General features: G+C 46.0%; 1 protein-coding gene across 2 annotated transcripts in view; it reads right to left on the reverse strand.

The window, feature by feature from the left end:
• Positions 1-1,195: 1,195 nt before the first annotated feature.
• Positions 1,196-14,188, reverse strand: part of Tmem233 (transmembrane protein 233) — a 43,806-nt gene continuing 30,813 nt past the window's right edge. Inside the window, exon 3 of one of the 2 annotated variants that reach the window (XM_057765814.1) lies at positions 1,196-1,505. In XM_057765814.1, the coding sequence (XP_057621797.1) occupies positions 1,499-1,505 (7 nt within the window). In that variant the 3' untranslated portion in view covers positions 1,196-1,498. Of the gene's footprint in view, positions 1,506-10,690; positions 10,909-14,188 lie in introns of those variants that run through there. The other variant, XM_057765813.1, reaches the window with a different exon arrangement.

The raw sequence follows: 14,188 nt of genomic DNA on the forward strand, positions 1-14,188 counted from the left end.
CATCTCCATTCTTCAGAGGAAGAAACTTGCCTAAAATCAACGTGCGTAGCTAGTGTCAAATAAGGAAATACAGAGTGACTGGGCATGGCCAAAGAAGCCCCTAAGTCTGGCATTCAGAAGGCAGAAGCAGAGGGATCATTTTTAAGGTAATTTCTGGCTACATAGCAATTCAAGGCCAGCCTGAGTTGCCTGGGACAACCCATTCCCCCTGAAAGACATTGAAACAAACATTTGGAGTCTCCATCATTTGTTCCTGCAGTTAGAACAGGGTACTTTGCCTTGCTCACGCTCACTGTCACTGTGTTTCCGACATTAATTCTGGAGGTGATTTTTTTTTTTTTTGCCATGAATATCAGCTGTTAGGTTAAGCACTCGGCATCTACCTCTGAGTCCACTTATTTACATAATGCAGAGCATCAGTCCGTGATGAACCACGTGTGGAAGTTAATAACATCATCGAGTTCTGTCTGGCCTGAGACTGGACCTGAAGGCTGCTGCTTCTTTGCAGTACTGGGCAATGACTGTTCTGGCAGGAAGGTGTGAAGGTTCCTGAGAGAGAGATTCTCCTTGCGGCGACCAGGAATGAGAAAAGATAAAGCAGGAAGCATTCTTCGAAATTGTATTTATAAATTAGAGATAACGTTGTGTACCACCCGTGGCCCATGCTTTCCACACTGCAAAATTCCTATGCTTGCATGCTTGGGCACGTGGGGTAATGGCATCATGAAGCCAGGGCATTCATACCTTAGTGGTTGACGTCGGATAGGAAAAAAAAATGCAAGGGTGTGACTCTTCCAAGTAGCAGCCAGGAAAATCAAAGCTCTTGCCTGAGATTTTCTAAAAGAAATAGGCTTGAAAGAAAGCCATGTTCCATAAAATAACCAGTTTATTCCCATAGTTGGGGTGGAGAGGGTGCTCATATGCCTAGGATCTGGGCTCATTCTCAGGCTCCGAGTGATCGATGCAGATAGAAGCAGAAACATTAACATGGGGCAGAAGTCCAGAAGGTTTGCGTGAGCTTTGGGGTTGCTGAGGGAAATGATAAGAACCTACAACACGGGAAAAATAAACCTATGAATTCAAGTTGCTGTACAACTTTAAACATGCTACAAGGTTTGGATTCTATTTTGTAAACACCAGCATTCACTGTTCTCCTTGGAAACCACTGGCTCCCCTCAAATCCAGACCCCCCCCCATGAAAAATAGTGAGGTTTCTGGAGTTTATCCCCACAGAAGAGGAATGGATGCAGAGTTCGCTGAACTGAGACAGCGAGACACCATTTTCTTGTTTTTCAGCAGTCAGTGACTTTGGTGGGCATGTCTGTGCCTCTCTGATTTCCTGCGTCCAGACTTGGTGTTCATTTGCCAGGGACCTGCCTCTGGAGAGTCCTGGAGGGAAGGATCTCACAGTCTGAAATCGAGGATCCATTCCTCAGAAACTTCTTGGGATGTGTCAGATGAGGACTGTCCTCCATGCTGCCCGCTGCCCGCTGGCTCTTCAGGGGCTATGTGGTACAGAGAGAAGGAGACAGTGTCTGTGTGTGAGAGAGACAATGGACTGGACTTCTGGGGGTGGGCTTTGAGGGCTCGCTGCTCTTATTTGAAGACCTCATCCTGACTAGAGGGTGCTCAAGTGGGCTAGTGGGCTTTTGTGCTTTGGGCTCTAAGCACTGGTTTTCTTCTGAAAAAAAATTTTTTCACCTGAAAAATTGTCAGGAGTGTTTATTACAAGCTATTGTGGGCCATGGCGCAATTACAGCTTATAGCAATTGATAATTCAGGTGTCAACCCACCCGAGAAATTATCCTCAGATAGAGGAACGCTGCCTGGCAGAGCTGGCAAGGCCACCGACTCTGGAAACTGTGGCTTTCATTTGTAATTTCGCTTGTGCAATAACAGTTGTGATAGTTCCCCATTGCCGTGTATTTCCATGTAGTATGTACATGAATCTCATGATTACATCTCAGTCGTATTTGTGGATGTGGTCAAAAGGACAGCTTCTTTCTACACTGTGTTCTCCACATTATGGTGAAAAACTTAGAAGCCTGTTCTCTACCATTAGCCTTACTGACAGAGCAAGTTGGCCAGACATGTGTCCTTCTGGACAGACCACAAAGGAAACTTCCACAGATGTTATGTATGAAATTGCAGGAATCTGGCCTTGTAGGCCCTAAGCCTTCAGAGGATTTATGATGAATCAGGGTGGTATCGGAGGTGTCTGTTCTCATTCTGTCTTAGTCCTTCAAGAGACCAATAGCACCTAACTGACTAGGTCCAGATATTATTAATCACACTTAAGAAATGTAAAATAATGCACATATTCTTTGGCTTTTCCTTAGATCTCTCAATGGTGTAGTTTTCTTCCTTTGTAACCTGTAGCAGCCTCTTTAAAAGATCTCCTGGACCTTCTCACTGCTGAAGCTGCTGTTAGCTACAAACTAGCTGATAAGTTTTGCTACATATCTTCAAAGACTGCCTGTGTCCTAAGAATTTGCCTTGCAGTATTTTATATTACTAACAAGTTGCTAATGAAAGTGTGTGTGTGTGTGTGTGTGTGTGTGTGTATGGATTTGTTACAGCTGAAGAAATAGATTGAGAAGAAATAAGAAGGAGAGGAAGAAGAAGAAGGAAGAAGAGAAGGAGAAGAGGAAAAGGAGGAAAGAAGGAAGAGAGGAGAGAGGAGGAGAAGTAGAACAGGAGGAAAAGAAAGAATGTAAAATAATTAGAACAGAAAGAATTGAAACAGAATATTGTTACAGAGAATTGGAATTGAGACAGAGAATCAGAGCAAAGAAATTATAAACAATTGGGACAGAATAATTAGGGTAGAGGCAGTGGAATAAAGAGAGATAAATAAAGAGCACATGACTAGAAAGAACATTTGGGAGAAGATTGTTTTTTTCCCCTCCAGCCATCAGACTTTTGTCCTACGTTTATTATGCCTTCTCTTTTTGATCTCCGAGTAAAAACTTTTAAGACAGGCCCTTGAAAGTTTTCAATAAAAAATGTATTTAATTTTGTGTGTGGTCTGTGCAAAAACCTGAATGTTACAGATGCAATTACATTCACTGAGCAGCTCTGTGCCTCGGGCTCTTCTCTAGTGACTTTCAGTTCTCAGGGTTGGGTTCTCTATGTCCTCTGGGCATTTTCTTTGTTTATATCCATGGACATGCAGGTGTGCGTAGAGTGTGTGTGTGTGTGGTGTGTGTGGAGTGTGTGTGTGTGTGTGTTTGTGTGTGTAGACTGTGTGTGTGGATTGTGTGTGTGTGGACTGTGTGCATGTGGAGTGTGAGTGTGGTGTGTGTGGAGTGTGCGTGTGGACTGTGTGTGTGGAGTGTGTATGTGTGTGTATGGGCTGTGTGTGTGTGGACTGTGCATGTGGAGTGTGAGTGTGTGTGTGTGGACTGTGTGCATGTGGAGTGTGAGTGTGTGTGTGTGGACTGTGTGCATGTGGAGTGTGAGTGGTGTGTGTGGAGTGTGTGTGTGGAATGTGTGTGTGGCGAGCATGTGTGTGGCATGCGTGTGTGTGTGGCATGCGTGTGTGGAGTGTGTGTGGAATATGCGTAAGCATGTGTGTGAGAATGTATACACATGTGTACTTGATGGGGTCATGTCCATTCAGTATCTACTGGGGGTTAGCCTCAGGACAAGTACCTGAGGAAGAAATGGAAGCAAGCCGTGCTGGTAAAAAGAGGAAGATTGCTCCAGGCACTGGAGCCAGCAAGCTCCAAGGCCACAAAGCAAAGGAGGATGCTCGGTGCTCACACAGAAGAGTTCAACTGCTGGAGTGAGAATGCAGAGAAGCACTGTGAGAGGAGCGAGCGCAGGCGCAGCCAAGCACTCAGCCTTGGAAAGGAAGTTTCCACGTTTCCAGCCAAACAGCACGGCTCGTTTAATCTGCCCTGTGAAGGACATTTAATTCTTTTAAGGGCTCCCCTTGTTCCAGACAAAGCCTTCTGGAGCATCCTTGCACAGGTATGGCTTGAAACCTTGGCCGCATATGAGAATTACCCAGAAAGTCTTAAAACCCATCATGCCTGGCCTTGTAGCTGGAGAATCTGAGAGCTTAGGGTGAATCATAGGCTAGTAGTTTTTAAGGTCCCCCAGCATGGCAAGAGTGGAGAATCCCTATTTGTCATGCATTTCTGTGCATTTGAATCTATGGTATGTGTGTGTGTGTGCGCACATGCATGGGCGCGTGCATGCGCACACATGTGCACACGCATGCATGTTTGTCCATGCTTGTGAAGGTCAGGGTTGCACTGGGTATCCTCAGTCACCTGCCCACCTTCATTTTTGAGTCAAGGTCTCCTACTGAACCTGGAGCTTTCCCAATGGGACAGACAGACAGGCTGGCGAGCCTTCCCAGTGCTGAAGTGTAGAATCAGTGTGTTAGTGGGCACATGGGGAGCGTGGTTATGCCTGTATCTGAGGGGATTGACTAGCTCCTCCCACTCCCACAAACAGCAGCATCCATCCACATGGCCCAAGTTTCCTATAGAAAGTGGCTTGTTATTTATATAGAACCTATGAATCCTTTTATTTCCAGATTATTTAACTCTGAATACAATGGAAGTGTGGAGATTGTTGCTATGCTGCGTTGTTTAGGAGATAACAAGAAAAATGTCAGTTCCTATGTGATGAAGAGGCAACATTGTTCTAAATGTTTTTGGCCCGAGAATGAATTTAAGGATGAGGGACCCACAGGTACAGAGGTCTGACTGTCCATTCAGGGAGACAGCCACGAAGACAGTCCCAAACTACTCCTGTACCAACGGAAAAATAGCCAGTGTCTCACACTCTGCCAGCTTTGACAGCCATCTTTTCAGCTACTTCAATCTGGCCAAGAAAAAATGCAGCGTTTAATTCATGTTTAAACTGTGTCTCCTTGCTCACTAGCGAAGATTTTTCATTCTTTTTCTCTTGAGATGGAGATGGGCTCCCACTCTGTAGCCCAGGCTGTCTTTAAACTTGAGGCCATCCTTCTGCCTCAGCTTTTCCAATGCTAAGATTACAGGCCTTAACTTCTGAACGTGCTGTATTCTGTTTCTTCATTATATCCCAATCTACCATTGCTGGATGCTTAGCTTTGAATCCCCTGTCTAAGCTTATCTGAGCTAATAAAAAACCTGCTCAATCTTTGAGAAATAGATCCCCATTTTTATTAGAAATAAAATTTCAGTGAAGATATATTTATGTAAAAACAATATCCAAGAAGTCCTGTCCAAGCCAGAACACAAGTTTGCTTTTTAAAAATATTTTAAAGTTAAATTTCCTCTCTCTCTCTCTCTCTCTCTCTCTCTCTCTCTCTCTCTCTCTCTCTCTCTCTGTGTGTGTGTGTGTACACATCAAGGACACCTTGTAGGAATTGGTTCTCTCCTCCTACCATGTGTGGTCCTGGGGATCACACTCGGGCATCAGACTTGGAGGCCAGCCCCATCTTGCCAGTCCCACCCAGATTTGCTTGTGTACTTTTGACAAAAGGCCAAGTTCTTGTTTGATTCCACCTCAGAACACAGTATGTGTCCTTCTAATCCTGATACAACAACAACCCTTTATGAGGGCAGGAATGGGTGGGTTCCTTCCCGTACCTGTACAAGACAGGTGCTTTCATAACGGAGTTAAAAGTTATTGTGTACCTGCTAATGGGTATCAGGGACACCAAGCCCCCTTAGATGGCAATATCTGCTTATTACACATCTCCTAATGGGCACTTGGGACCCCTACCTTTCTTAAGTGGCAATACCAGCTTACTCTGCACCTCCTAGTGGGCACCTAGGACCCCCTACCATCCTCAGATGGCAAGTTATTCCTTAAAGAAACCTTAGGACATGAAAATTCTTGTGGCTACAAAGGACAAGCAAGTGCTAGTTTGTGGGGTGCTGTTTCATCTTATAAGACAGGATCTCATTATGTACTCCAGGCTGGCTTCAAGCTCGTGCTCCTCCACTCTCAGTTGAGACTGAAATGAATGTGACTCCATGCCCAGGTCAGCAATCTGAGTATAGTTAGGAATCTATTTTTAGCTCTTTGGATATTCCCGAGACCACACAGAGGTAGTGTCTGGGGATCATGTTGTATATTTATTTTACTTAATGGCAAATCCAAATCCATGCTATTCTACAAATGCTGGAGAACCTGGTTGCTGCTGCACTCAGTGTTCATGAACTCGGATGGGAACCCGACCCTTTCCCTCTTAACAAGAGCCTAGAGTGTGTAGTGTTTGGGCAACCACCAAGAGCGCTATACACAGCCGGTGACTTTGGTTTTCGATCTCTTCCCATTCTCGGAAATGCTTTGGGGGGGGGGGTGGTTGCATGGAGTTGACCAGATCTGCCTGAGAGTGTAAAATGGAGCCCTCCTCTGGAAGCTTCCAAGATGAAGTTTGATTGTACCCAACACCAGAGAAGATGTAAAATGATCTTACATAAACTGGGAGGTGGTGGTGCACACCTTTAATCCCAGCGCTCGGGAGGCAGAGGCAGGCGGATCTCTGTGAGTTTGAGGCCAGCCTGGTCTACAGAGCGAGTTTTGTGACAGGCTCCAGAGCAACACAAAGAAACTCTGCCTCAGAAACAAAACAAAACAAACAACAACAAAAAACACCAAACACCAAAACCCAGAAAAAGCTGATCCTACTTGAGCTAACTGAGACGGCCTCACCGTCACACAGCCGTCATTACCTTTAGGTCCAGGCTTTGTCTAGCCCAACCGGCTTGCTGCTAACCAAGTTTTTTCGGTCCTATGGGACATCAGACAAGTAGCCGTGTGAAGGACCATGGGGAAGGAAGAGGAGATGCAGGAGATGAGGGGTCAGCAGGTATCTTGGATATGGCATGACCTCTGCCCCAGGGAGCTGAGAAATTTCCTGATCCCTTACAGACAGCAGCACTTAGAAAATCCTTTGTCCTCTTTGACCCTGTTCCTGACACAGAGCTTCAAGTTTTCTTGGGTAATAAAGATTATCTTTTGTTCTAGCAGATAGCTCTTGGTTGGTCCTAGACATTGCTAGTCTTAGTGATGTTGGATTGTTGCCATGGAAACCAATCGTGTGATGAAAGGTCAGTAGTTTTCAGTCCTATCTCTTTTTTTCCCAGGGAAGGGAAATAGGCTGGAGGCTGAATTGATATAACTCTTCACGCCAACGTTATGAAACCCTTCAGAGTAGCCCTTCAGAGAGACGGGGTCTGAAAAGCATCTGCATCGCCACCCACTCGTGCCTGCAGGGAAGCTCCCACACCTTCCCTCTCTCTATCAGGATGCTCAGCTACACTCCTCAGTGATGTACTTCATAGCAAATGAGTACCCATTAGTGTTTCCTTGAGTTCTGTGAGCCAGCTACACACATGAAAGGAGTCTGAAGGGGGATCATGGAACCTTATGTCTGTCTGGTAGAAAGCCACATTTAATGAGAGGCTTCGAACTGACATCTCGAGTAGCCGAGCACTTAGTCTGTGGGAACTGCCTGTACCTCTTGATGGGGTATCTCAGCTGCAGGGCATCCAGTTGGTCTTTGCTGAGAATCGTTTGTTGTGTGGGCTACTTTGCCAACCTACATCTGACCACAGAAGTGTGCTTCCTCAAATGTATAGAAAAGGGAAAACAGCTTCTTATCTCTTATGTAAACAGTCTGGTTTTATGGCACACGCCCATGGGCGAGAATGTTTTTCATTAAGTAAAAACAGTAGGATAGTGGTTATGTGATGTTAGAACATCTAGAATCAATACCTTGTGAGATAATACATATTTTAAGATCACTCCAGGGCTTTCTGGGTCCCAGAGATCTGCATTTACAAGTCCCCCAGCAGGATCTGCGGCAGGCGGTCTGAGAGCTGAGGGTATTTTGAAAAACATGACCACTGAGACTCGTCTCACCTCCCTTGACTCTTCAAGGGACTTAGGAGAAAGCTCAACCTGCAGACATGTCAGGGATTTGTATATCCTCGGGATAATAAATACCATCTTTCGTCTGTGGGTTCATCTCTTCACTTGGCCTGGCAGCTTGAGGGAAGAGAAGTCCCCGACTTTGACAGACTTAAGTGTCTGATGCTGTTTGAAACCGGAACCATCTGACAAGACATTGTTCTCTGCAAAATACTAAATATTTGCATGATTCTCAGAGCTTCTGAATTTGGTGACATGAAACTGTCCCCAAACATCACGTGGCTTTCTTAGATCGTCTATAGAATTAGATGAACAAGAGCTTTGTGTGGGTTTAGTTACAGACTACCATGGTCTGGTGCTACTTAAAGAAACACTAGGGAGACATAGGCCATTTGAGTTCTGTTTTCCCTCTTGATTATTGTTTTCTTGATGAAGATAAAGATTAACTACTTTTAATAATGATAATAATGTTAATAATAATATTTTTCAGTGTCAGGGACCAAATCTTAGATATTGCTCATGTCAAGCAATTACATTACCCCTGAGATGCATTATTTTTAATTTTGGGAGGATTAATTTTTTTTTGAGATAGGTACTCATATAACCTAGTCTGATCTTGAACTTGCTATGTAGCTGAGGATGACCCTGAACTCTTGATCTTGTTGCGTTGTCTTTCTGCCTCTCAAGTGAGCTGGGGTTACAGATATATACCACCATGGTAGTCACAAAGATCAATTTTTTGTTTATTTTTAAAAACTATTTACTTTATTATTTTTATTTAAGGAAGTGTGTGCATTTGCACATTAGTACAGGACTCTTGGAGACCAAAAGAGGGCATTGGGTCTCCTGGAGCTGCAGTTAGAGGGAATTGTGGGCCTTTTTGATGTGGGTGCTGGGAACTGAACTCAAGTCCTCTGAAAGAGCAGCAAACGCTCTCGGCCTCTGAGCCATCTCTCCACTTCCTTTATTATTGGTTTATTTAGATTTATCTGTTTTTATTTTCTGGGTATGAATGTTTTGTCTACATATGTGTTTGCCCTGTGTACTTGCCTGGTGTCCTTGAAGGCCAGAAGAGGGCATCAGATCCCCTGGAACTGGAGTTACAGACAGTTGTGAGCCACCTGAGTAGGTGCTGGGAACTGAACCCAGGTCCTCTGAGAGATCAGCCAGTATTCCTAACCACTGAGCCATCTCTCTAGCTGCAGCTTGTGTTTGTTTTTTATTTGAGATTGGGTCTCACTATGTAGTCCTGGTTGTCCTAGAGCTCTCTAGCTACACAGAGACCAGGCTGGCCTTGAACTCACTGAGATTCTCCCACCTTTACACCTTGAGTGCTGGGACTAAAGTCGTGAGCCACCGTACCTCACTCCCCTGTTTTTAAAAAGACAAATATTTGACAGTTTTGCAAAATCTCCTTTAGAAAGGAGTTTTGAATTGAACTCAGAAATATCCATTCTGGCTTTGCCTCACCTAGGCTTGACGTCCTCCGCAGTCAGATTTCCCTTCCATGAAGTCCTTGCTGGCTTCCAGGTTGTTTCCACAGAGCCTGCCGTAGGGACGCACACATCCGTAACCCTACCCCCTCCTTGGCACTGACTTAGGACAAAGTAGGACAGGGAGTTCGCTGATGTGAAGGAAAACCGACCACTGTGCTGAGGGCTACCCTACTGTGCCTTCTCCTTTGCAAAGGAAAAGGAAGAAGTTTGCCAGGATTGGACCAGAGGCTTCTATTAAACACTGGGCTCTAACTCCTCAGGGTGGAGGGAGGGGGAAGATGTTCAGAGCTGAAAAATTGCAGACTCCCAGGCTCACGTCTGATTCACCAGTTGGAAACCTCTGGGCATGTTTTGAATAAAAATGTCTATAAACCTCTCCAGGTGATTCTTGGGCAGCGCAAAGCTCGGGGACCTCTATTTAGCAGTCCCACATGTCCGTCCAATTTCTGTGAAGTAGGGTGGGGGATATTTTATTTCAAAGGACTACAGAGAATTTTGTCCTTAGCTTACTTCATCTTACTGGAAGATTGCAATTGATTTCTTTCTCTATAGGTTACTCTGTCTCTCTCTGTCTCTCTCATACACAAAGGACAAGAATTTATCTATCTGTGGCAGGGTCTTAGTATGTAGCAGGGACTGGCCTCGAACATTTCCTCATCTGACCCTTGCTAAGAGCTCTAAGTTATTTGAGTTTTGAGTTTCTTCTTGGGATTCTAACTCTAGAAACCCCCCCTTTTTTTTTTTTGATAACTTGGACAGAAATGTATCTAAAAGGAGTCTGATCTTACAGGTAGGTAGGGAAAAAGAAATCTGAGCATTTAACAGCTTGCCCAGATGGTCTGTGTGTTAGCTTTCAGTTTTATTTTGAGACAAGATCTCACTATGTGGCTCAGGAACTCGATATGTAGAACAGGTTGTCCTTGAAATCACAGAGATGTGCTTGTCTCTGCATCCCGACTGCTGGGATTAAAGGTGTGCACCACCAGCCCAGGTCAGAGCTGGGACATGAATCCTGATCAAACTGATGGCAAAGGCCGTGCTCGAACCATGGTGAGACACAACCCTTGAGGAAGAAAGAGTGGCGAGGTGACCTCAGTTCATAGCTCTTATTTGTGTTAGGGAAGCTTCAATCATAAGCATGCACGCATCAATGCCTTGACACCATCTGGAAACATTTGTATTATGAATAGCGGAATTCCTCATGAGTGATGACTTCTGGGTCCCTTGTTCAAAAAACTTGGGTGTAATGTCTTAGGGACAAACATCTCTTTTTTTAAAAAATATTTTATTTTTTAAGTGTGTGTGTATGTGTGTGTATTATATGCGTGTAGGCCAGAAGAAGGTGTTCGATGACCCTGGAACTGCAGTTAAAGGCAGTTGTGAACTACCCAGAGTGGATGCTGGGAACCAAACTCAGTTCCTGGTTAAGAGCGGGAGGCCATCTTCACCAGCGAGCTCTCTCCAGCTTTGGCAATCTGATGTTTGATCTGAATGTTCACCTCCGATTGGCAAGTAGACAAGCTGTAGCCTGTAGGTGTGGGCGTCATTTTCTCTTTTAGTGTGGGTTGAAACAGTGGCTGTCAACATCTCAATCAGATTTCCCACTCCTTTTAAAAATGGGGTCAGCACGCTGAGGGATGGCTGCTCCCTTTCAAATGGCTCATCACAGTCCCCACGTCTCTGTTGTTTCCTAACCTGGCCACCACATTCATGTACGTCCCCTGCCTGACCCTGGACGTCCGTGACTTGGCTCTGGCTCATTACAAACCTCATGGTATTGTCACCCCCTCAGTGAATGCTGGGGTTGATCATAAAGCAGGGACAGCTTATCCCTGCCACTGGGCATATCGGGAAAGGAGGCAATGATGGACAGCTAAGTGAGAAGCTGTACTTCAGAACCCAGCGCCAGGGGTGGGACACAGCTCAGAGGGTAAAGAGCTTGCTGTGTAAGCATGATTTCAGATCTCCAGCAACAACATAAGAGCCAGGTGTGGCAGTGTGCGTCAGTCACCCCTGTGCCAAGGGCAGAGACATCTGGGTTCAGAGAGAGACTCTGGGTCAAATGATAGATGGTGAGGGATGAGGGACACGTCCTAGCCTCTGACTGCTGTGTGACCTGCAGAGGTGAACCCGCCTTTACACATATATGCATCCACGTGAAATATACACACATGCATGTACCTGCATGCACAGACATAGACACACACGTGCATGCACAGGTACAGACATGCACACACAGATGTGCACACACATGTACACATACACACAGACGCACACATGAACACAGCACAAAGAGCTGCAGCTAAATCCTATCTTCTGCCAACCATCTGTACCTCGGTATCCTTCCTCGCAACACGGCAATACCTCTTGAACTCCTTCTAGTGTTTCTATGGGAAAGTTCCAAGTGTTGTCTGCTGTGTGACAGGATCAGCGCCAATGAGGGCTGCTATTACTGTGACCATTTAGTTCTAAGTCTGATCTGGGCAGTGTATGTTTTCACAAGTCCTCAGAAATGAAACCAAGACTGGCTTCCTTCTCCCAGAACGCTGTCCTCCGAGCTTGGCTCATGGGTGCACGGTCCTGAACTCTCTTTAGAGTCCTCTTAGCGCCTGCCCGAGGTCCTCTCCCGCCCCGTCTATAGCAAGAGTAGCAATAACTTTCGATAAGTGGTCAGCGTTCTCAGTGTGCTAAGAAGCAGCTGTCAGACTGCACACGTCCTCTCTCACCTGCCTAATGCGTACAATAGCTTCATGGGCTGTGAATCACAGCTGGGGAAACTGAGGTCTGAGAAAGTTAAACAATTGATTTGGGGTGAGTGGTAAGTGAGGACCTAGGTCCAGGCAATTTGGTACCAAGCTTGTACTATTACCCATGATTCACAGTCTCTGACACACACAAGCACACACACACCACACACACACGCACACACACACCACAAACACACACCCCACAAACACACACACACGCACACACCACACACACACACGCATGCACACACACTCGCACACACCACACACCCGCGCACGCACACGTTCTTTAAGAACGGAGCTCAGCATGTTCTCCTCTGTCCTCTAGTGTTCTCTTCCCCCATTCCAGGCCGACATCATCAGGTTTTAGAGACCTTGACGATGGTGTCAGTGTCGTCTGAACAGAAATCCCGAGCTCTCTCTGCCCTTTTAGCTCCCCTTTCCCTTTCTTTGGACACTGCCCTCCGCTCCCCCTGGGGAGAGTTTCTGTTTGGACATGGGCTCCCACATGCGCCTGGTCCTCATTGCTTGTGTACCTGGCTCATCTGATCTCCTGTGACATCTGCTGTCCTCTCCATCAGCAAGGCTGGGCTGGCTGATCTATCCAGACAAAGGATGTGACTTCCTCTCTCATCCACCCATGTGAGTCTCTTTGGTCAATGAAGCCCCAAAAAGGTTGGTCTTCTCAGCTTAAGGAGTAAGGTGCTTTGGTCAAGGATGTAGAAGAGTTAGTTGCCCAGGAAGAGAAGGTGAAGTATTCTTGGCCCTGTGAGTTTGTGCTTCTCATTTCTGGGCCCAGCTATATACCATGTATCCTTTGTCTTTGTCAAAACCCTGATGGAGCCGGGCGGTGGTGGCGCACGCCTTTAATCCCAGCACTTGGGAGGCAGAGGCAGGCGGATCTCTGTGAGTTCGAGACCAGCCTGGTCTACAAGAGCTAGTTCCAGGACAGGCTCCAAAACCACAGAGAAACCCTGTCTCGAAAAACAAAACAAAACAAAACAAAAACCCTGATGGAAAGTGGCATTGATTCAGAAGAAATATGTATGAAACATCAGTGTCTCCTCTTCATGACAGGAGAGCTCATGGGTGATCCCAAAGCACATGTTTTTTTTTTTTTGTTGTTGTTGTTCTTGAACTAGGAATGAGGCAAGCATAATACAAAGTCACATATGCAGGGCACAATTTTGCAGACACCTGGTGAGACGAATATTAGACAATTCTAGGTGCTCCACTAAGACCCTCACATCTCCTGCCCTCTGGCAGTTGGGCGAGGCTGTGTGACAGCCTTCAGTCCTCTGACTGTGAGCCTAAGTGACATTTGCACAGGCAGTGAAAGAGTCACAGAGGCCCCTTCTTCTTCCCCACTCCCTGCCTCCTATCACCTCCTCACTTCACTTCCTCCCATCACCTCCTCCCATCACCTCCTCACTTCACTTCCTCCCATCACATCACCTCCTCTTATCACTTCCTCCCATCACCTCCTCCCATCACCTTCTCCCATTGCATCATTTTCTCCCATCACTTCTTCCCATCACTTCCTCCCATCACCTCCTCCCATCACATCACTTCCTCCCATCACTCCTCACATCACTTCTTCCCATTGCTTCCTCCCGTTACTTTCTTACATCACTTCCTCCCATTACTTTCTCACATCACTTCCTCTCATCACTTTCTCCCATCACTTCTTTCTATCATTTCTTCCCATCACTTCCTGGTCTAGAAATGAGGGTTGGGGGATTATAACCCACATATAAAAACACTTGTTTCTGTGACTAAAGTTTGACTGCAATACAGCCATACCGATTGTTTCCACGCTGTCTGTGGCTGCTGTTGTGTCCAGTGGCAGAGCTCAGTACTTATGACAGAGGTGGTGGAGCTCAGTAGTTATGACAGAGGTGGTGGTAGGGACCTCATGTCCTGCAAGGCCTCGATGTTCACTACCATGCCAGGGCCGTTTAGTCCCAGTGTGTGAGGACTGGCCCTGACGTGCCAGACTGAGAACAGTTGGATCCCTACACCTTGGGTCGGAGGTGGGGGGAAGGTGACCACATCCATGCT

The sequence above is a fragment of the Chionomys nivalis genome, chromosome 3, assembly GCF_950005125.1.
Source record: "Chionomys nivalis chromosome 3, mChiNiv1.1, whole genome shotgun sequence".
NCBI lineage: Eukaryota > Metazoa > Chordata > Mammalia > Rodentia > Cricetidae > Chionomys > Chionomys nivalis.